The sequence below is a fragment of the Halichoerus grypus genome, chromosome 10 (genome assembly GCF_964656455.1).
Source record: "Halichoerus grypus chromosome 10, mHalGry1.hap1.1, whole genome shotgun sequence".
Classification (NCBI taxonomy): domain Eukaryota; kingdom Metazoa; phylum Chordata; class Mammalia; order Carnivora; family Phocidae; genus Halichoerus; species Halichoerus grypus.
The window spans coordinates 117,752,459-117,775,321 of NC_135721.1; the positions used below are offsets into that span (position 1 = coordinate 117,752,459).

The 22,863-nt window shown below is 40.7% G+C and overlaps 1 protein-coding gene across 1 annotated transcript in view; it reads left to right on the top strand.

Moving 5' to 3' along the window:
* Nucleotides 1-22,863, top strand: part of CTNNBL1 (catenin beta like 1) — a 155,815-nt gene that overhangs the window by 82,429 nt on the left and 50,523 nt on the right. The window contains exon 11 of the mRNA XM_036101565.2: nt 11,610-11,791. Coding sequence (XP_035957458.1) covers nt 11,610-11,791 — 182 coding nt within the window. The remainder of the gene's footprint in view (nt 1-11,609; nt 11,792-22,863) is intronic.

Here is a 22,863-nt window from a genome sequence, read left to right on the forward strand (position 1 = left end):
ACGCAATCGCACTATTAGTACTCTGGTCCTTTTCAGGTTTTTGTTGTTTTTTAAGAGCTAGAGCTTTTTCTTCTTACTTTCAGTCTCTGGGATTTAACTGCAAAAGCAAAATAATAATGCAAACATTTTAGAAATCAGTTGAGCTTCCTGATAGGGTTGTATACAGTTTGTGCTCCATGCTGCACATACACATCTTGCTTGTTGTTTGTCCAACAAGCAAGCGTTCCCTTTCCCCATTCACGGAATATTATCATTCTTTCTAAGATGGATAATAGTAGTTTGTACCTGTTCTCTGGGAACCAGAAAAACGCTTCAAAGCACAAAGTAATCCTTCCAACAGCCCTCCAGGCTGACGTTACTTCTTCATAAATGGAAAGTGCTGGGGCTAAGAAGGCAGATTAAACTGAAGCAAGATTACTTGGCAGGAAATGGTGGAGGACCTGTCGGAGCCCTTCCATCAGACTTCATAGCTATTCATCATTCCAGGGCTGCTAAATTGTACATATTTAAAGTACACAAGTTGATGAGTTTTGCAGTGTGTGTCGACCTATCATAACCATCACTGCAAACATGACAACAAACATATTTATCGTACCCAAACGTTTCCTTGGGCCCCGTGGTAATCCATAACTCCTCTCCTTCCACCTCAAGTCTCTAGGTAACCATCGATTTGCTTTCTGTCCATTATAGGTTAGTTTGCATTTTCTAGAACTTTATGTAAATGGAGTCATACAGTATGTACTCTTTTTTTCCCCCCTCTGGCATATTTAACTATAATTATTATTTTAACTATAATTATTTTGAGATTCATTCCGTGTATATCAATAGTTTGTTCCTTTTTCTTTGCTGGGTAGCATTCCATTTTATGAATATATCTCAGTTTGTTTATTCACTTGTTGATGGACATTTGGGTTTCTAGTGTTTTTGCTCTAATGAACAAAGTTATGAATATTCAGGTACATATCTTTGGGTGGACATATTTTTCATTTCTCTTGGATAAATGCCTGTGAGTTGAATGTCTGGGTCATATGATAGGAATATGGTTAACTTTTTAAGACAGTATCAATCTGTTTTTACAAAATTGTTATACCCTACCATTTTTATTCTCACCAGCAGTGTATGAAACTTCCATTTGCCCCGTATCCTCACTAATTCTTGGTGTGGTCAGTGTTTTTTGTTTTAGTCATTCTAGTGGGTATCTTGTGCTTTTAATTTTCATTTCCCTTGTGGCTAATGATAATGGGCTTTTCCCATGTGCTTATTTGCCACTCATATATCTTCTTTGGTGGCGTCTGTTCAACCTCTTGCCCATTTTGGCAGGAGGAGGGGGAGTTGTTTGTCTTATTGTTGAATTATAACAGTTCTTTATACATCATAGATACAGTCTGTTGTCAGGTAAATGTTTTACATATAGTTTCTCTGAGCCCACAACTTGCTTTTCATTTTCATAGTCTTTTGAAAAGTTTTAAATTTTGCTGAGATAAAATTTTTAAATTTATTGGAATGATTTTTTTTTTTTCCCCATTTGAGTAAACTTAGGTAGTCAGTGTCTTTCAAGGAATTCATTTTATCTTAGTGGTGGAACCAATTGGCCAAAAGTTGTTCATGAGTACTCCCTTATTTTTTAATATCTGTAGAATCTGTAGTGGTGTGCTCTCCCTTATTCCCAATGTTGGCCATTGATGTCTTCTTTTTTTCCTAATCAGGCTGGCTACCCATTTTGTTGATCTTGTCAGAGAATCAGGTTTTTCTTACTGATTTATCTCTACTACTTTTTGTTTTCTACGTCAGTGATTTCTTCTCTGATCATTTTTTTTCCTTCTGATTACTTGGGGGTTTAATTTGCTATTCTTCTGATTTCTCAAGGTGGGAATTGAAGATCATTTAATTGAGATCTTATTTTTTTTTAAAGATTTGTTTATTTATTTTAGAGAGAGAGAGAGCACACAAGCACGGGGTGGGACAGAGGGAGAGGGAGAGAATCTCAAGCAGACTCCCTGCTGAGTACAGAGCCTGATGTGGGGCTCGATCTCACCACCCTGAGATAATGACCTGAGCCCAAATCAAGAGTTGACCACTTAACCAACTGAGCCACTCAGGAGCCCCGAGATCTTATTTTTTAACATGTTTGATGCTATAAATTTCTCTCTAATTGCTACCTTAAGCCTGTCACACACATTTTGATATGTTGTATTTTTAGTTCAGAATACTTTTATTCAGTTCAGAATACTTTCTGATTTATCTTTTCATTTCATCCTTGACCCATGAGTTATTTAGAAGTGTGTTATTTACTTTCCAAATATTTAGGGATTTCCCAAATATCCTTCTATTTTTTATTTCTACTTTAATACCATTGTGGTCAGAGAACATACTTTACGTTATTTGAATCCTTTTAAATTTATTAAGACTTGTTTTTGGCCCAGAACATAGTTTATGTTACTAAATATTCCTTGTGCATCTGAAAAGAATGTTCTGTAAATATCAACTAGGTAATACAAATAACTCTTATGTATTGATCTTATATTAAGCACCTTTGCTATGTCACGTTATCAGTCTGGTTTTGTTGCAATAGCAACTCTGCAACCTCAAGGACTTTCAGTGACAGATGTTTATTTTTCACTCCTGAGACATCCATCACTGGCCATCTGAAGTTCTGCTCCACATCTTTATTTTCGGATTCATACTAAAGGAACAGTGTTCAATGGGATGTGACTTTCTCATAGCAGAGAGAAAAGGCTGATTAATGCAATAAATCTTTAAACTTCTCCTCTAAAGACACCTATATTACTTATGCTCTCATTTTATTGGCCATAAAAAGTCACATGGCCAAACCTGATGTCCGTGGTGCGGGGAGGGAAGTATAAACAGTGATGTGTTTGAGCTAGCTCATACAGGCTCATGAAAGCTTACTGTGCACCTCTCTTTCCAGCACCATGTTTAGTGGGATCACATTGGTAACTTGAAATCTGGTAGAGTGGGAGTATTTATGCCATGTAAACTGGAAAATAAAACAATCAGCACTTTTTTCCTGGAGAACTACTTGTTGAACTTTTAGTAGCAAACCCCTGGGTATGTACCCTTTTTAGGGAGTAGCAGTTAATAAGTGGGAACAAGATTATTTTCTGTCACATTTCATTTCAATAATTTATTAGTTTGTGCGTGTGTTTACATTTTACTAGCTATGACTTTTAATGCAAGATTAAATAGGAAGGAGTAGTGATCAAGGGCAAACTTTTCTTATTCCTGGGTTAAAGGGAATGTATTTTATTGAGTATAATGTTTGTTTTCAGAAAGGGAATGTATTTTATTGAGTATAAGGTTTGTTTTGAGTTTTTTGGAGATAGCATTTATCAGATTAAGGAGATTTCTTCTCTTATTGATGTCACAGATTTTACATAATTGATCATTCAGTTTTATCAAAAACTTTTTCTGCATTTATCGAGATAGTTTTTTAAAGTATGGTGAAAATTGCATTAACGGATTTTCTAATGTTAAACTAACCTTTCATTCCTGGGAGAAGCCCATCTTTTTTATGTTTTTTAGGATTCTGTATTTTATTTAGGAATTTGATACCAATACCTGAGTGGGTTTGGCCTGTAAGTTTACTCTCAGAAAGCTTTTGTTTGTTTGTTTTAGCTTTATAAATGAGTTGAATGATGCTTTATTAAATGAGTCGAATAATGTAGGAGTTTAATATTAGAATTATTTCCTTCTTGAATATTTGGTAGAACTTGATAGTGATTGCTTCTGGACTTTAAATTTTCTTTGAGAGAAGATTTTTAACTACTGATTGAGTTTTCTGAATGGGTATAGACCCATTCAGGTTTTCTTTTTTCTTTTTTTTTTGAGTCAGTTAGGGAAATTTATATTTTCCTAGGAATTTGTCCATCTTACCTGTTTTCCAAGTTTCTGGTTTAAAATTATTCCTTATGCTCTGTTGGCTTAATATCTGCTGTATCTGTAGTTCTCTCCCTTTCTTATCATACCCATTACTGGTTTTCTTGTGTGTGCCTTTTCTCTCTTTCTTGATCACTCTTGCCAAAGATTTGTCCATTTTATTGGTCTTTTTGAAGAACCACATTTGAGCTTTGTTGATCCTCTTTATTAGAGATTGGCAACGAAGCCAATCAGAAACAGATCTGGCTGAGGCCTGTTTTTCCAAGACCAACAAGCTAAGAATGGTTTTTTGTATCTTAGAAGTGTCACGTATATTTTAAAACACACACAAAGAAAAAGATGCTACAGAAACCATATATGGCCCATGAAACCTACAGTATTTTCTGTCTGGCCCTTTGCATAAAGTTTGCCAACGTGTGCTATTTAGAGCCCTGGTTTTTGGTCACTTGATTGTTCATCTTACTTTACCATCAGCTCAGCCATGGCATAAGTAGTTTCTCTGCATACCGGGCCTACCATAGTGCTATACACCAAAATCTTAACCTCTGTCTTCTACATATTTGTTTTGTTCTCTGGCAATTAGTTGAGCAGTGGTTGGTACCAGTAGTTTATGAAAAATGGCTGGGAATAGAAATGGAAAATTGAAAAACTATGTCTAGCAACATAGAAGACCACCATTATTCTGTTTTAGCGGTGGAGTGTCTCTTAGCATCTCCCAGAGCACCAGTGTTCTTTGGCACAATAGTTTGAGAACAACTATGAATTTGGTTATTTTGATCTCACTGTCTCATTCATAGAAATCCTGGATCCTGGAAGGTGATCTTCTACTCTGGGAGCTGAAAGGAAGTGAACTTTATCGTGTACATTGTAAAGCAAACAAAAATTATTTCATATGGCATTATCCAAGTTTCTTGCCAGGATTAATTTGTGGTTCACAGTATCATTTAAAGACTGCCTGCCTGTCACCTTTTTTTTTTTCCATTTGTCAGTCCCTTTTAATCTCATTCCTAGACTCCAGACCCATATGTTTAAGCTGGACATCACTGCTGTGTCTCATAGGCACCCCAGGTTCAATCTGAATTCAGTCCTTTTCACTCCTAGTACACTATTACTTTGCCTTCTTTTTTTTTTTTTTTTTTTTTTTTACCCATCTCTCTGCCTCTGATACATTTTCCCTCTGTCTTCTGCTCCCCGCCACCAGCAAGTACTTTTCGATCCACAGGTGTAATCTTTCTAATACACAAAATCAGCAGGCTTCATGTTTTGCTGCTGTCCCTTTTGCTCTTTGTATTCTAGCAGTACCGTGCACCGCTTCCCTGAATGTGCCCAGCTTACTGTGTCTTTGCATGTGCTCTTCTTTCCGTCTGCTTGAAACACCCTCTCCCTTTTCATCTCTCTGGGAAAGACATCCAGTAAAGCTTGGTTCGGGCGTCATCTCTTTTGTGAGGCCTCTCTGACTCAGATACGGTCAGCCCTCCTTCCTGCGTTCATGTTCTACTTTGTAGAAGAAAACCTTCACTGTGGTGCTAGGCTTTTCTCAGTATACCCATTGTCTGCATACCTGTCTCGCCTGTGAACTGAGTTCCTGACACACAGGAGCCATGCCTGCCTCTATGTCGTCACCTTCTGTCAGGCACCTGTTAGGTACCTCATGTATTTGATGGAAGAACAAATGAACAAAAAAAGTTATACTCAGAATGCGTGTTTATTGCAAAAGTGTTTTTGTATAATAAAGAACAAGCTAATTAAAACAACAATGGAAAACTTCCCTCTCCCCATCCCTTCCTCCTCGTCAAAAGGTTCATTTTGGCAGGATAAGGAGCAGTAGATGACTGTGTGTCATTTCCCACAACCGCCCACTTTCATAGAGGCTAGCATTCATTTTGGTCCTGGCGTGATCGACAACCTGATGAACCCAGACAAGACTAAGATAAACTACTTGTCCTCCAGTAGAATAAATATTTCAAATAAAGTCAACCCAAGAAAGTCAGGCCAAACAGCTATTGATTGCTAAAAGCCTGAACTTAAGCCCAATGAATATTCCAAAGTTCACCTCCATGCAGCTTGCCTAAATGGTGATCAATATGCAATTACTGCCCCCTTTAAACATGTCTTACACTGCCGACGTGAAGAAGGGTTTTACTTTTTAAATCTTTTGTTTGTTGAATTTGCTTAGGCAGGAAAAAAGAGAGAGAGAGACTTGGCTAAATCAGAGTCTTTTACCTTTAGTATTTCCAACAGTTCTGTGTTATTTGTGAAATGGTTTGAATGTATGCTGCATGGTAACTGAAGGTGTCCTGGTACATGACCATCCTTCATCTCAGGAGGCCTTTTCCTAGTGACTAAACAATGAGGATATTATAGCTTGGTTTCCTAATTTCTGCTCACATCATTATGTGCCCTAGTCATAACCTTTGCAAATTCAGGTTTGTGAAGTAGGATGCTCAAGTCCAGCTGCACCACAACAAATAGATTATTTGCCTAGTTTCCTGTTAGAATTCCAGCTTGGTGTCTTTTTTTTTTTTTTTACCAGTATGGTGTGCAAACTCTTTGTCATCTTTCACTTACACCATTGTCATGGTCTCCTAACTGTCCTCCCTGCTCCCCAGCTCTGTCTTCACTCTAGTGCCTTCATCACATGGCTGCCAGAGTAAGCTTTCTAGAATGTATCCATCTAGTGCCCTCCTTTTCTTCAACATCTCGTGGCTTCTCAACATCTGTGGCATGGAGCCCAGGGGCCCCAGGCAGCACATCTAGGGCCTGTTGTGACCTCTGCCCGCCTCTCCTTAGTCATCTGCTAACCCCGGTCATTCACAGCTACCTCTGCTTTGCCTAGGTGGCATGCTCTTAACGGTCTCCCGTACCTTTGCGTGTGCTGTGTACCCACTCTGTCACCACTGACTTCACTCTCTCCTCTCTGCCTGGCAAATGCTCATTCTTCAGACTGCGTTCAGATGTTATCTACCGTCCATGTGACGCCTTCACTGACTTCTCCCGGATAAAATTAATTATCTCCACCTCTCACCTACTTGGACTTAATCTCCATTGCTTTGGGCTTTTGAAATTATTTATATTTAACTGTCCTTAAATTGCTTAAAGACAGGGAGCTTAGAATTGCCAGCAGCTGGTGTAGTGCCTGCTGCATGAAGGCACATGCTCAGTAGTAACCTTTTTTTTTCTTTTAAACTCAGTAGTTGTGTTGAATGTCATTTGTGAGTATCTGTGGGTTATTTTGATTAATTCTATGGCAAGGGGAGTAAGGTAAGAATATTTATAATACATCCTTGGTCTTTTGAGGTTGGCATCAAGTAAGATGTCCAGCTTTGCTCAGTCCAGGTTTGCTGGGACTGAGAGGTTTCCCAGGATGTGGTACTTTCAGTGCCAAAAATGGAACAGTCTCAGGTAAACCAGGATGGGCTAGCACCAACGGGCCTTATCAACGAGCTTTTTACGCACTCCCCTTTTTTCCACTCACTGGGACTCAATTTTGGCTGGCTGTTTGACCTAAGATAAGCATGCCTTGTCATCCTTAGCACTTTAATAATGCCATGTCTTAATATTGTTTCCTCTACAAAAGACTATCCAAAGGGATGCTATTTCTGATTCCTTTTCTTTGGCTTTCAGGTGAGAAATTGGGTGAAGGGCTTTGGGTTATGTTATTACCACCTTTTTGGTAAGGCTTGCCTCCCCTTGCCTGATAGTCACCTTACTCCATCTGTCCATTCTCCCCTTTTATATCTTTAGTATCCTTATCACCACCGGCTTCTTGATGCTCTAAAAATATGACTGAATTTTCCATATTCTTAAAAATAATAATTAAAAAAAATCTTACCCCGGTTTCCCTCTTAAGCTGATGGACTTTCTTCTCCAGGCTTTACTAGGAGTAACTCACACTCACCCCTCTTACTTTCTCACCTGCTTTGAAATATTTACATATATATCTTTCTTTTCCTATACTCCCCCACATATACATAATCTCTCTCTCCCTCTAAAGTAACTAACACATAATGGTCTCAGAATAAGTGTGTTGAATTATATCTTAACTTCTAGAACCAGTTCTTTACTTGGAGGTCTTATTGTGTCATACAAGGCCTTTGGTATAGCCCATGTTTTCCCCTCAGATCTAAGCTAGGAATACCGTTCCTTTATGCTTCAAAAATGCAGGCTTCTGTCTCTTCTTTGACCATGCCGACCCATTTCCACCGTAGGGCCTTTGCACGTGCTATTCCTTCTGCCTTTAATGTTTTGCCCCTAAACTGTACAAGACCGATTCATCTCAACACTCAGATCTCAATACAGATGTTACCCTTAAAGAGTCCTTCCTTAATAACCTAACCTAAAATATCCTCTTTCATTCTTTTACATTGCATTATTTCCATGACAACACTATCAAGTATCTTGATTTTCCATTTGTCTCCTGCAGTTAAGAATGTAAGCTCTGTGAAGACTGGGTCTTGATCTGTCATATTCACATGAGATGTATCCAGTAAATATTTGTAGATTGAATAATACATGGGGGAAAAAATTATTTGCCGACTTCTACTTTTGCCTGATGATTTCATATTAATTTAGTCTCCCTAAATAGATTTACATGTTTTTGAAAGCAGAAGCCATGTCTTAATTTTTGTTTTTCTCTTGTGTCTACTACAGTACTGAGTAATTCCTCAGTAAATACTGAATATTGGCTTGGTTGGTTGATTTACCAGGTATACTAAGATATGAAATGATTGACTTGTTCCTATCTCATTGAGTGTTAAAGAAAACACTGTAAGGTTATAGAAAATTATACTCCTTAGAGAACTGTTTGCAAGAACAGTAGCCAGTGACAGGGGAAAAATCACCTTTATTTTTTCTTGAAAACAATTTAACTTTCCTAAGTCTAAAAAGTAATACATGTTCATTATGGAAAAATGAAAGATACTGAAAAATAGAGAAAGGAATAATAAGATGCAGAAAGCATTTGACAAAACCCAGCACCTTTCATGATAAAAATAATACCTAAACTAGGAATAGAAGGGAACTTCTCCAACCTTTCATATTAGAGCATCCACAAAAAATCCATAGCTAATATCATACTTAATGGTGAAAGACTGCATGCTTTCCCCCTAAGATCAGCAACAAGACAAGGATGTCCGCCTTCACCACTTATATTCAGCATTGTACTGGAGGTTTTAGCCAGGGCAGTTAGGCAAGGAAATGAAATAAAAGGCATCCAGATTGGAAAGGAAGAAGTAAAACTATTTCTATTTGCAAATGATGTTATCTTGTCTGTAGACAATCCTAAAGAATCCACCAAAAAATTATTAGAACTAATAACTGAGTTCAGCAAGGTTGCAGGATAATGTAAAGATTAATGTACAAAAATCAGTTGTATTTCTGTACACTTGAAATGAACAGTCCAAAAATGAAACTACGAAGACAGTTCCATTTAGAATAGCATCAAGGATACAATACCTAGGAATAAATTCAACAAAAGAAGTGCAAAATTTATACTCTGAAAACTACAAAACATTGTTGAAAGAAATTAAAGGAGAGCTGATAAATGGAAAAATATTTTATATTCATGGATCAGAGGCTTAATATTGTGAAGATGGCAATACTCCCCCAAAATGATCTACAGATCCAGCACAATCCCTATCAAAAAGCCAGCTGACTTCATTGTAGAAATTGACAAGCTGATCCTAAAATTCATATGGAATTGTAGGGGACCTAGAATAGCTAGACAGTCTTAAAAAAAGAAGAACAATGTAGGATTCCCAATTTTAAAACTTACTACAAAGCAGTGGTTGGTAATCAAGACAGTGTGGAACTGGCATAAATTAATAGAATATATTTGAGAATATTTGAGAAGATAAAACTGTGTGTCTATGGTCAGCTGATTTGCAACAAGAATACCAAGACCATGGAATGGGGAAAGAATAGTCTTCAAAAAATGGTACTGGGACCGTTGGATATCCCCATGCAAATTAATGAAGTTGTACCATTATTTCATGCTACATACAAAGATTAACTCAAAATGAATCAAGAACTAAATATCAGAACTTAAAGTATTAAACTCTTAAAAGCAAACGTAGGTGTACATCTTCATGACATTGGATTTGGCAATGGTTTCTTGGCTCTGACACCAAAAACACAGGTAACAAAAGACAAAACAGATGAGTTGGACTTCATCAAAATTAAGAACTGGTGTGCTTCGAAGGATACCATCAGGAGAGTGAGAAGGTGGCCCCTAGAATAGAAGAAAATATTTACAAATCATATATCAGGGACTTGTATCCAGAATAAAGAGCTCTTGCAACTAAGTAATAAAAAGAATTAAGCTAATTAAAAAATGGGAAAAGGATCTGAATAGCCTTCACCTATGAGATAGGAACAAGTCAATCATTTCATCTTAGTATACCTGGTAAATCAACCAGCCAAGCCAATATTCAGTATTTACTGAGGAATTACTCAGTACTGTAGTAGACACAAGAAAAGTAGATATTTCTCTGAAGAAGATATACAAGTTTGTAATAAGCACATGAAAAGATGCTTGACAGCATTAGTTATCTGGGAAATGCAAATGAAAACCACAGTGAGATACCATTTCACACCCACTAGGATGGCTAGAACCAACAAATCAACTGACAAGTATTGGTAAAGAGGTGGAGAAGTCAGAACACTTATACATTGCTGGTGGGCATGTCAAATGGTGCAGCCAGTTTGGAAAAAAGTCTGATGGTTCCTCAGAAGGTTAAACATAGAATTACCATATGCCCCAGCAATTCCACTTCTAGGTGTACATACATCCAGGAGAAATGAAAACATATGTCCACTCAAAAACTTGTACAAGAATGTTTTTAGCAGCATTATTCATAATAGCCAAAAGGTAGAAACACCCCAAATATTCATCAGTGGATGAACAGATAGACAAATTGTGGCATATCCATACAATGAACTATATAATTCAGCCACAAAAAAGAAGGAAGTACTGACACATGCTACAGCATGGATGAATCTTGAAAACATGATGCTGAGGGGAGGAAGCCAGTCACAAAAGACCACATATTGTATGATACCCCTTACTTGACATGTCTGGAATAGGCAAAGCCATAGAGACAGAAAGTAGATCAGTGGTTGCTAGGGTAGGATCGGATGGGAGGGGAGGGGGGTGACAGCTAAAGAGTAGGGGATTTCTTGTCAGGATAATAAAAATGTTCTATAATTGACTGTGGTGATAGTTGCACATATCTGTGAATATACTAAAATTCATTGAATTGTACATTTTAAATGGGTGAATTGTATGGTATGTGAATTATATTTTGATAAAGCTGTTAAAAGAAAGAAAAAGGAATAATAAGGCAATTCATAATCCCACCACCCTGAAATAACCTCTGTTAGCATTTTGATCTATTTCTTCCCAGTCTTTTTTAATACATATTTTTCACATGATTGAGGGAATGTTTCATATAGAATTTTGAATATTACCCTTTGTGCTTATCATTCTGGCCATAGGAATTCATTCATTCTATTATAGACTTTCCTAATTAACAAGTATATAATATTCTGTGCAGATCTATCATTATGTAATAATATTCTCATTGGTGGATGTTTAAGTTGTTTTGTTATTTCCTTCTTTTCCCCCCCATTTTAATGAGTACACCCGCCCCCCTTTTTTTGGAGACTAGAACATCCCCATGAAGTGCCTTATATGAAACTTCTTTTGTTCCCAGAGAAAAGAAGATCTCCCGGAGCAGTGCCCTGAAAGTGCTGGACCATGCCATGATTGGACCCGAGGGCACAGACAATTGCCATAAGTTTGTTGATATTCTTGGCTTACGAACCATCTTTCCCCTCTTTATGAAATCTCCCAGGAAGATCAAGAAAGTAGGAACCACTGAGAAGGAACATGAAGGTAGGGTTCACTGGAGAAGTCAGCCTACTTTAGGAAGAATGGAGGGAATGAGAGCTACTTTGAAAAACTGTGATGTGCGGTTGAGGAGCGGACTCTGAGACCGGAAGGGTCCCACCTTTTTCTTTTCTTCCATTTTCTGTGCATGAAAATGCAGCCCGGAGACCCCAGATCACTGATGGTCTTTGTTGCATTGGTTCTCTGCTTCCTTCAATCCTAGTGGTTTCATTTCCTTCTGGCCTATTAATAAGTCTGTGCGTGAGGGTTTTGTTTTCTTCACTGTAATTTGTAGTGAGGTGTCTCTCTGATGGAAGACCCTTTTGAAAAGAGAAATGAGGTGGCAACACATGTCACCTCCAGAGTGGTGCTTTCATGTATTTCTGTATTAAAGTATGATTCAGCCAACATCAGGAATTGCCGAAATAAACTATTTACAGCCAAGGTTCCCCTTTTTATGTTTCTCCTCCCTGATGGTGCACACTCCCAGCAAAATGCTGCCATGAATTTCGATGTTGTAACCAGAGTAGTTATTGCTCGGCCGATCTCCTCCTCCTATTGTCTGGTGGCCTGCTGCATCCCTCCCCCCACCCCCCGTAAGTAGCTGCAGTGCAATCTGGAAGGCCAGGAATTTATGAGCATTGACAGTTCTGCTGGAGACTAACAGACACTTGCACTGGGGAATTTACATGGTTGGATGGTTATTTTAAAGTGTGGGGAGGGGGCAGAGGAGCTGGTGTGTGTGAAAGAGGAGGAAAAACCTGAGCTGATTGGCCCATTTGGTTGTCTTGTCAGAAGTTAATGTTTGTTCCATGGTTTGGGTGATTTTTTTTTGTCAGTGATTGGTAGAATTGGTGTGGATATCTACAGGATCTTTTGGATTCCTCACCCTTCTGGGTAGAAGTTTGAGAGTTCCTGTCTATCCCTTCTCAAGTGGATTTGGCTTAGCCTTTTCCAACTCAGTGGCTAAAGGGAAGGTGACGTGACTGTCTTCAGTGGTCACTTCCAGCAGTGTCTTCTCTGATCACATCAGCTCTCCAGAGACAACAGAAAGTCAGGCTGGGGTGCAACTGGCAGGGCAAAAAACTGGACTTGAGATCTGAGAACAAGGAGAGAGTTTGGTTCCTCCCCCATCAGTGATTGGCCACACACCAGCTGTGAACACGTTAACCCCACTGCCAGTCTGTTTTCTCTCCTCAGTGGGAATTTAGCAAAAGGAGGCCCCGGGAAAGTGAATGGGTTGTTTTGGAGATCTAAGAGAAAAGTTTTGCAGACAGTCATCAGTCATTGGACACCTGCCGCATTTCTGGCACTACTGGGTTATGGGCTCTCTTATTTAGGCCTCACAACCTCTGAAGTAGATCTGGTTTTTAGGTAAGGGAATCAGCTGAGAAAGGAACCAACCTGTGGTTCTACGGCTCACTGGCTGTGTGACGACAGACTTTTTACTTAACTTCTCTGGACTGCATTTTCCTTTCGGGTCTGTAAAATGAGGAAACTAGACTAGTGAACTAGAAGCTCTGCTACCTATACCTTAAGATTCTGAGGCACAGGCCCTGGTTGTCAAGGCTTCATCCTATCATCCAGGAAACTCACCAGGAACTGCCGTGGCTGACTCGGGATTCTGTTGAGAGACCTGATGCATCTTGAGCATGCTTGAAGAACGGTACAGTAGGAAAACAGCCCTTAGCAGGCTCTTGCTCTGTGTGCATGGTACTGAGTAGAGGAAAAGTGACAGATTCCGTGAGCAGCTGTTTCCTTCTGAAAAATGTGCCCAGTGGCGTGCTGGTAACAGTACATTTGCTTTAGAGTACCTGCATTAGAAATTTGATAACATTATATTAGTGAGGGCAGTGGCTTGGTAAGACAGCTCCTGGAAGGCATGTTTGGCCTGTAATGGCTGGTGAGGATGAGCTCTGCATTCTGAATACAGCAACACCCAGATAGAAGAAATGAACCCCAAAGAGAGAATGCAGTCCTGGGCCTCCTCCCGCCCCTGCTGGCTGGCTGGTGCTGCTCCTGGCACACTGGCCCTCAGGCCTTGATGGGAGTGTGAGAATGGAGGCAGAGCAGAGTAGGGCAGGGGCACATGGTGCAAGGTTTCTTTGTCCTGTCCTCGGGGTTATTCTCCCTGTGCTGGCCCTTCTGATGCAAGTGGACCAGGTGTGTGTAGTAAGTTAGAGCACAGCAGCCTCAGACCACCAGGAGTACCTGCAGACATGCCCAGCTCCTTCTTGCCCCCAGGCTTCTGCCGTGCTCTCCCCTCCGTCTGCAACAATTTTCTCTGACCTGTCTCTCTGGATGCCTTTCAGTCATCCTTCAGGTCCTTAGTTTTTTGTTTTTTGTGTCTTTTTAAGACTTATTCATTTTAGAGAGAGAGACAGAGCATGAGAGGGAAAGAGAATACCAAGCAGACTCTGGGCTGAGCACAGAGCCCAACACAGGGCTCGATCTCATAACCATGTGATCACAATCTGAGCCAAAACCAAGAGTCAGATGTTCAACCGACTGTGCCACCCAGGCACCCCTTCAGGTCCTTAGTTTGGATGTCACTTTCTCAGGGAAGCATATGATGAGCCCCTGGACTAGAATAGAGCCTCCTATTACATGGAGTCTTGGTCCTAGGACTTTGCCTTCATAGCCCTAAGATTATGGAACCAATGGCCTTGTCACCTCTGGGTCCCAGGGCTTAGCCTGGTGCTCCGCATGTGGTAGACGCACAGTAAACATAACTGACTGCATGAATGAACAACCACTTCTCTAAAGGACTGATGGTTAAGCACAAACATGGATTTGGGACTCTCCCTAGAACCCTGCATGGTTGAAGTCAATGCAGTTGACTTTAGTAGATTGTTTGAAAGCAAAAACAAATGGGTTGCTAGCCATAAGTTTTACTTTATTTCGTTGGCTTTGAAATTATGGCAGAAGCCCTCCTTTAGAGCCATGCCCTTAAGAACCACGTCTGAAATTGAATAAAGGAAACCTCGTTTAAAATGGAGTGAGGAGGCCAGAAGGGGGAGCTCTCGTCCCCTAACACTTGCTGTCAACTGCAGACCCCAACGGGAAGAGATGTATCTTGCACTCCCCACAGGAAGAAGTTTATACTTTACTACCCCAGAGGAGGAAGAAAGATTTTCCCCTTGCCCAGCAACAGCCTAGCCAATGAAGAGCCACTACACTCCAAACTCCTGGTTTATATGGGTGTACTTTTGTTTATAACATCCCCTCAGGACGCCCCCCCCCCCCAATAAAAGAGCAGTCTTCTCCTTTGTTCTCTGGACTTGCTTATAGTTTTGCCATAGCTTGAATGGCCTGAATTGTAATTCTCTACTAATCCTGAGTAAAACCATTTTTGCTGGTAAAATAACAGTTTTATTTTTAAGATATCGTACATTATGTACATTATGGATAGAACTTCCTTATATAAGTGAGGCCACCCTATGACAAACTTCTTTTGGTAATCCAACAACTCCTAATTAAGCACTATAGGCTGAGAATTAGCTTGCCAGTCCAGAACCTCTAGAGGGCTGCTCTGTGCTCCCTCCCTTTCTTGTCAAATCTCAGGGACTCGTCACATATGAGAGTGAACTGTCTTTAAGTTCATCCTGGTCCAGTCTCAGCACTTGTCACCTCTCAGCACCTTCCCCCAAACTCTTAGGGTAGCAGTATAGCCTGGTGTGGTACACATAGATGTGCTGCTTATCAACCATGCGATCTTCCTAAACTCTCTGAGCCTTAGTTGCCCTGTCTGTGAAATGCTAGATCTACCACGTGAGGTGGTTGTGAGGGTCAGGTGAAATGACCTATGTAAACTTAGTGTGGACCTCAGAATAGAGTAGGTACATTAAGAAGTACAGGTTCTCACCTCTACCAATCCTGTCTCCACTTCTGCCCATCGTGGCCTTTGTTCCATGCACCCATTCTCCTTAGAGGTCACCAGGAAACCAGGCTGCCCACACCTGCGGGGCGGGGTGGGGCCCGAGGAGGGGGCTGGTATGTGACTGGGAGAGTGAGTGGATTTTACTGGCCTGTGGTGTAATTACTCCATGATAGCTGCGTGAGACTGGGCAGACTGCTTGTTGATGGGCATGTCAGGCGTCATGATATGCTAAATAGTGGGGTGGCGTAAAAACAGCTGTGTTCCCCAAGCCGACAGAAGGGGTTGGGAGAGGAGAATCTCTAGATTAAGGTGACTCTAGAGGGGAGGTAAGAAGCAAAAACCACCCTTATGGCCTAGAATTGCTGGTAATTTAGTTCCGCTTTTGTTGAGTTGGGCTGGAGAAGGACAAGAATTATTGTAATTGAAATCCTTTCAGGTTTGCATAATAAAACCTTCAGAAATAGATCAGGGGAGGCACTTAACTTGGGGGTTGGGTTGGAAAGAAAAAAATTTGCCCTTGGGTATAATAGCATGATTGGCTGCCTCCTTGATTTTATAAGGATTAGTATAGTATGCGTCGTCTGCTTGGTTTAACTGCTTTAGAATGGGAGGGAAGAAGAAAAGAGCTGGGATCCAGAAATGGCATTTGACCTTTACTTCTTGTCTCTTTTAAAATTCTTATTAAAATAGGTCCAATTTTCCTTGTATTGCTTCATTAGGTAGGTGAGTTATTGAGTTTGTAGCAGTTCTAGTTAATTGCGCTGTTTTAACATGGTTCCCCTGGAGGCTGTTCCGAGCTTTAAGGGAGTGAGCTACGAAGCAGTGTGTAGGTGTGTGGTGTGCATGCTGGCATATGCACACATTCTACCTCATCAGCAGTGACAGCAGTTGATAACAGGTCAGTGCTTTAAAGAATGCTCTTCTGTCATCTGCAAAGAACTGTAAGTGATTCCAGCGGACTCCATGCATCAGTAAGTGTGTAGTTGTCTGGTGCTTCTCGGACTCCCAGCAGCCAGGAAGCACAGACCAGAGCGCCTGCCACCTACCCACGTTGGAAGAGGGAAATGGCAAAACCTTTGCTACCATCAGAAGAGAACCGAGTTTGGTCAGCATCAGCGAAAAAGAAACATTTTTGATGCCTCCACAGTGGCTTGTGGCAATGACATGGCATCGTTTGGGGCTGCCTTTTATCAGGGATCCTGCTATGTTCAAAATTTAACAAAGACAGGAACGAAATTCTGGGGGATGTGTTCTTCCCCGGTACTCCATCTCCAGATCCTTTTCCTTGGCTTGTCCCTGTCCCTCAAGCGTTCGGTTTTGCATGAGTTGGCAGTGTCTTCCCTCAGTTGTTTTTGTGTTTTACTGTTTATACTGTCCTTGATTTCATCTGCTTCCTGCAGCTTTAACCCACATTTCTTTGCTGTTGATCCCCAAATCTTCCCAGGCTCTAGTCAGTTCAGCTAATTAACCAGCAGACAACTCCCATCAGACAGGCCAACTCAGCTCATTCAAAACCATACTCATTCCTTCATTGCCCAAGGCTCATCTGCTTTTCCTGTCTGGGTAATGGTCACAGCACCCCCTCCACTCCACCACCCAAGGCAGAGATCCATGCGCCATGCTTCACTCTCATAGTCCCCACATGTAATTGATCATAAGTCCTGCAAATTCTGCCTGAGTCAGTCCTCTCCAGTACGACTCTGCCCTTTATCACCTCTCCTGTCACTACAGCTTTAAGAAGTCTCTCTGCCCTAGCCTCCCAGCTCTGCTGTCCCCTCAAAATCTGTCCTGCATGCCCCCACCCAAATGAGAGAGACACTCCCAGCCCACAGCTGTAAAATTACAGTCTATGGGAGGGGGGGACTAAACATAGGGAATAAAGCAGTTTCACATGTATTTACCAGAAAACCATATTAGCAAATGCAAAAACATACCAAACAAGAATTACTTCATTATTAAGGGGAACAGGAGAACAGGAATGCTTAGCGAGGAAGGCACTGCTGGTGGAAGGCAGAGGAGGGGAATAGGATAGAAGCAGACAGTGCAGGGATTTCAACCTACTGGCTTGTTGTTACCTGTATTCAGCACCTGTAGGAGTGCCTTTACACATCTGATCATGTTTGAGTCTTACAGCCACCCCACAAGGGTAGTGGTATTTCTCATTCTGAAAATGAGGAAGTTGTCATGACTTCAAGTCATATAACGGGTGTCTAAACTAAGACTTACACCCTCAGCTTCTGACCACAAATCCGACACTCATTGCATGAAACAATGCCATCAGTATGTGCTCTTCTGGATCCAAGCCAGCTTGTTCTTCTCTGGGTTGCTGGTGAAATCAAAAGTTCTTGACCAGAAGACCTTGGTTCTAATCTTGGTGCTTTGACCCAGGGGCAGGTCATCATGATGGTGGAGGCTCTATTTACTTCCCCTTTCGAATTGCACAAGGTATTAGGAGCAAATGGCAAAATGACTCAGATTGTGTCTAGGCAATGCTAGTGCCCTTCACGGGGCTCACTCACGGTAGATGCTCAGTAAATATTGGTGGGATGTATAAATGAATTTATTTAACACCAACATAGCATTAACCATGACAGGATCAAGGCAAATGTCAGTAGTTAAGAGCATTGCACAATTCAGGGGATTCTTACCATGTTAACCAATGTATGGTTCTCCCACAAGGCCACTCAGCTTCTGTCCCACAGTAGTGTTTAAAACATATTTGTTTATTCATCTGTAAGAATAGGATTAATACCTACCTCCTTGGGTTAGTGTGAGAATTACTACTGTGAGATGACTGGCTTAATGCAGAGCTAACATCATGTGGGGGTTTGATAAATATTAGCTTATTATAGATTATTATTTTAATACTGACCCTAGACATTATACTATACTAATACTTGTTATCCTAGAGGTTGTAAAAGCCTAGAGGAAGGAGTATTCTAGGGATTCTGGGAATGCTTAAGAAAAGAGATGGCATTTGAGTGTTCCTTGAAAGATACATAGCATTCCTTCTTATACCAGTGAAGGAAATGCCAGAGGGACAGTGGGCGCTGAAGCATATATAGCTAGTTATTGTGATATGGATGATAAAGAATATGGGCTTTTGATTAAGACAAGACTTATGTTGGTGTCTTGGTCTTGTCATTTACAAGCTGTGTGACTTTGGGAAAGTTGCTTAACCTCTCTGAGTCTGTATTTCCTCAATTGTAAAATTGGGATGATATTGGAATATAGCTCATAAGGGTGCTATGTGAGGATTAAGTGAAATAAGACAGATGAAGTGCTTATTAGCACAGTATCTGCTTCCTTAATATTAGTGGCTGGGATGAAGATGGGTTTCCCATTTGTGTTCTTCTTTTTTCTACTCTGTTGGTGATTTTTAAAGTTATCTACCTAAAGAAATGCTTTCCCTCCCTGAATCTGCCATTCATAGCTGTCTGTGGACTATAAACATGTCGGTCCCATGTGGAAGGTAACAGAAAAACCTTCCCCAGAGAGGACATACCAGGGACCCCCTTGTCCCCACGTCTCCATATCGTCTGTAAACAGAAATGTCGAAGATTTTTGTCCCCCTTTTTATATTCCCCAAGCTTGAAAATTACAAAGGGTTGGTTACAGTGGTCAGAACAATGAGCAAGTGAAGAGCGAACGGTATTTAATTTTAAGAATAGCATTAAGTCATGTACTAACAGGCACTTTATGTTAAACAAGGATGGAAATGTCTTGCTGTTGTTTTTGTTGCTATTTGAAAACCTCATAATTGAACAGTTTCTGGATCAATTCCTTTTCTCTCCCTCCAGCTGCTTGTCTCATTCCTGACCTCAGATGACAAAATGTAGGGATGCCGAAATAAGCAATGTGTTTGGGTTCCTTTCATCAGGCTTGAGGGGATGATTTTGAGTGTTGCACATCTGGCTTGCTAACTGGTTCCAGTCATATTAAGGATTTACCCACAGGTCTTTCCCAACTAGAGCACAACATAGTTGTTTGCCAGTGAGGAAGATCGTGAAACAGAGGATTTATTTGCCATCCCGGAAGAAACTGCTCTTTTCTTTTGTGCAGGGGAAGAGGGAAAATAAGCTCATGGCCAGCTCATATTTATTGGGCATCTGCTAATAGACTCAGGGCTTTACAGGTGTACATACTTTATGAATTAGTTTAATCTTTTTAGAGATGAGTCTTAGAGAATTTGTTAATTATCAAATACCTTTTAGCAGGTAAGTGACAAAAGCAGAATTTGAGCCTAGGTCTGCTTCCAAAGCTCTTTCCCACACCAGGTTGGCTCCGGGGGTCTTCTGGTTGGCATCCAAAGACAACGCAGAGCAGGGGAAGGAGGATTATCTTTGGAGGCCGACAGACCTGGCTTCAAATCCTAGCTCTACCCCCAAACTAGCAGGTAGCCTTGGGCAAGTTATTCTCTCTGGATTTTGAATTCCTCTTCAATCAACAAGCCTGATAAAACCTTTCTCAAAGAGTTGTGTGAAGAATAACGATCAAGAGCATCCTACATAGCCTAGCATGTGACAGTTTAATAAATGATAATATAGCTACTGCATATCAGTCTCCTTTCAAAAATAGTCCTCTCAACCTCTTCCAGTTTTTATGTTTACATGTAGGATGCCAATTCATTAACTTTTGTGGATGTGAAGCCCAGTTGTGGACCAGGACTTCATGTATGGACAGGCTGGGTCCTAGCAAGGCTTCCAAAGAGATCGGACAGCCACTATTTATCTTGATGGGCCCTCAGTTATAATCCTGATCATGCTAGCCCCGTCAAAATATATCATATCACGAATGAGGTACCAGACCCTTCTATTTGAATTTGACTCACATGTCTGTTTCTATAGATAAGAGCCCTGAAGGTAGGTTAATGAGGCTTCATTCATTCTTTTATTAACAGACCTAATAAATGATAATATAGCTACTGCATATCAGTCTCCTTTCAAAAATAGTCCTCTCAACCTCTTCCAGTTTTTACGTTTACATGTAGGATGCCAATTCATTAACTTTTGTGGATGTGAAGCCCAGTTGTGGACCAGGACTTCATGTATGGACAGGCTGGGTCCTAGCAAGGCTTCCAAAGAGATAGGACAGCCACTATTTATCTTGATGGGCCCTCAGTTATAATCCTGATTATGCTAGCCCCGTCAAAATATATCATATCACGAATGAGGTACCAGACCCTTCTATTTGAATTTGACTCACATGTCTGTTTCTATAGATAAGAGCCCTGAAGGTAGGTTAATGAGGCTTCATTCATTCTTTTATTAACAGACCACTAGCCCCTGTTTTGTGCCAGGCTTAGTGCCGTAGATGGAAGGTGAACAAGCTCACAGCTAAATTAGGGGGACATAGAAACCTGTATTTATATTGCAAGGTAAAAGGTGGAAGTAAGCGTGAAGCGCTGTGGGAGCAGGGACCAGGGGCTTCCCATCTGTCCTAGGTGGTGAGGAGAGCAAGTGGAGATTAGAAATCACTCCACCTCAGATACATGGCTCTTGAGCCAGTGGTCAGTGTGAGTTAGCCAGGTGAAAGAATGTCAAGTGAATAAAGCAGCATGTATAAATAAAAGTTGGAAAGGGTAGACTGTAGTGAACCTTAAACCTAGCTGCCTATAAGAATCATCTGGAATCTTGTTTCAAATGTATTCTTCTGGGACACGTTCTCACACTTTCCGGTTTCACCAGTCTGCATAATGTCGGCAGATCTGTATTTTTATTAGGCTTCCCAGGAGTATCCTCTGAGACCAGTCTGGCACCAGCCATTGGTGAGAAGAACATAGAGCCGGAGTTGAGGTAGTTAAGCGGAAGCCAGACCTTGAAGGATCCTGCAGAGCTGTTGTGAGGACTGACTTAGTTAATACGTGTATGATGCTTAGGACAGTACCTGGCACATAGTAAGCATTTATTGATGTTGGTGATTATTGCTGTTCTTATATTATTTCATTATGTTATACCAAGAAACGGACTCCCCCCAATTTTTACAGATCATGGTATAGTAATAATTTTAGTTGTTTTGACTACCTCAGCTAATTTGGCAAAAATCTGAGTGGAAAGGATGAAGGAGAAACAATCACTCCTGTTTTTCTTTTGTGTTTTTCATTTTGCCAGGTAGAAACTTAGTTCTCTGGTGACAGCATTAGCTGAATTCTTATTTTGAATATAGAATTTTCCACTGGTACATTTATTATTTTGTCAATATAACTCTGTTAGTTTTCATTTATAACCTTGATGAAATTTTATAGAACTAGTTTAGTATGCAGTGCATCTCCTTTATAGAAGTAAGACAAATATCAGGAATGTAGAAGTAACAGTAGAGAAGTAGCCAAACTTTTTTAGGCTATTTCTCCAGCATTTTTAGGTGGTGCCAAAATGAGGAAGTAACTTAGGGGCCATGCAGCACCTGTGGGCTCTGGTTTATTAAAATTCAACACATAATCTTTACTCAGATGTGCTTCCTAATGTTCTCATTTGGGAGCGTTTCTTGTTCTGAGTACTCTGGAAAGTTTTTACATTCATTATCTCATTTTACCTAATCCCCACAATAACCCCATGAAACTTGTGTTATTACCCACATTTTACAGGTGAGAACACTGAGGCACAGAGAAGTTGTTGTCTTGAAAAATCACACAGCTAGTACATGGCCTTTACTAGGATTTTTCTATGGCTTCGGTTTCTGTTCCTAAACAGTCCTGTCTGCTTCCGTTGCAATTGCCTGCCTTTAAACACTTCAGTCAGCACTGGTCTGTTTTCTCCCTCTGTGGGGCCCCTTTTGAGAATGAGACATAAATCCATAGTTTTTGACCCCCCACTGATCAGTATCACTCAAAGAGCTTTGACAAAATATGCATGCCTGGGCCCCACTTCCAGAATTTCTGAGGACTGGGACTCTGAGCACCTATCTTTGTAAACAGCTTCAGAGCCTGTTGCTTGGCTAGTTCTGAGAACCACTGGCTAGAATGTTCAGAGTGCAAGCATAGATAAGCATCCTTTTTGCTTTCTCTCTGTGCCAAGAGAAGATTCTTGACACGGTGGGTCTTAGGGGGAGGCTTGCTAGAAATGGCTTTGTTGCTTTTTCTCAGTATGAATAAAATAACCTAATGTAGAAAATTCAAGCATTGTGGAAAGGATGGAGGGAAAGTAAAAATCACCCCCAGTCTCACCACCCAGAGTTATTTACTGGAAGCATCATGGACACC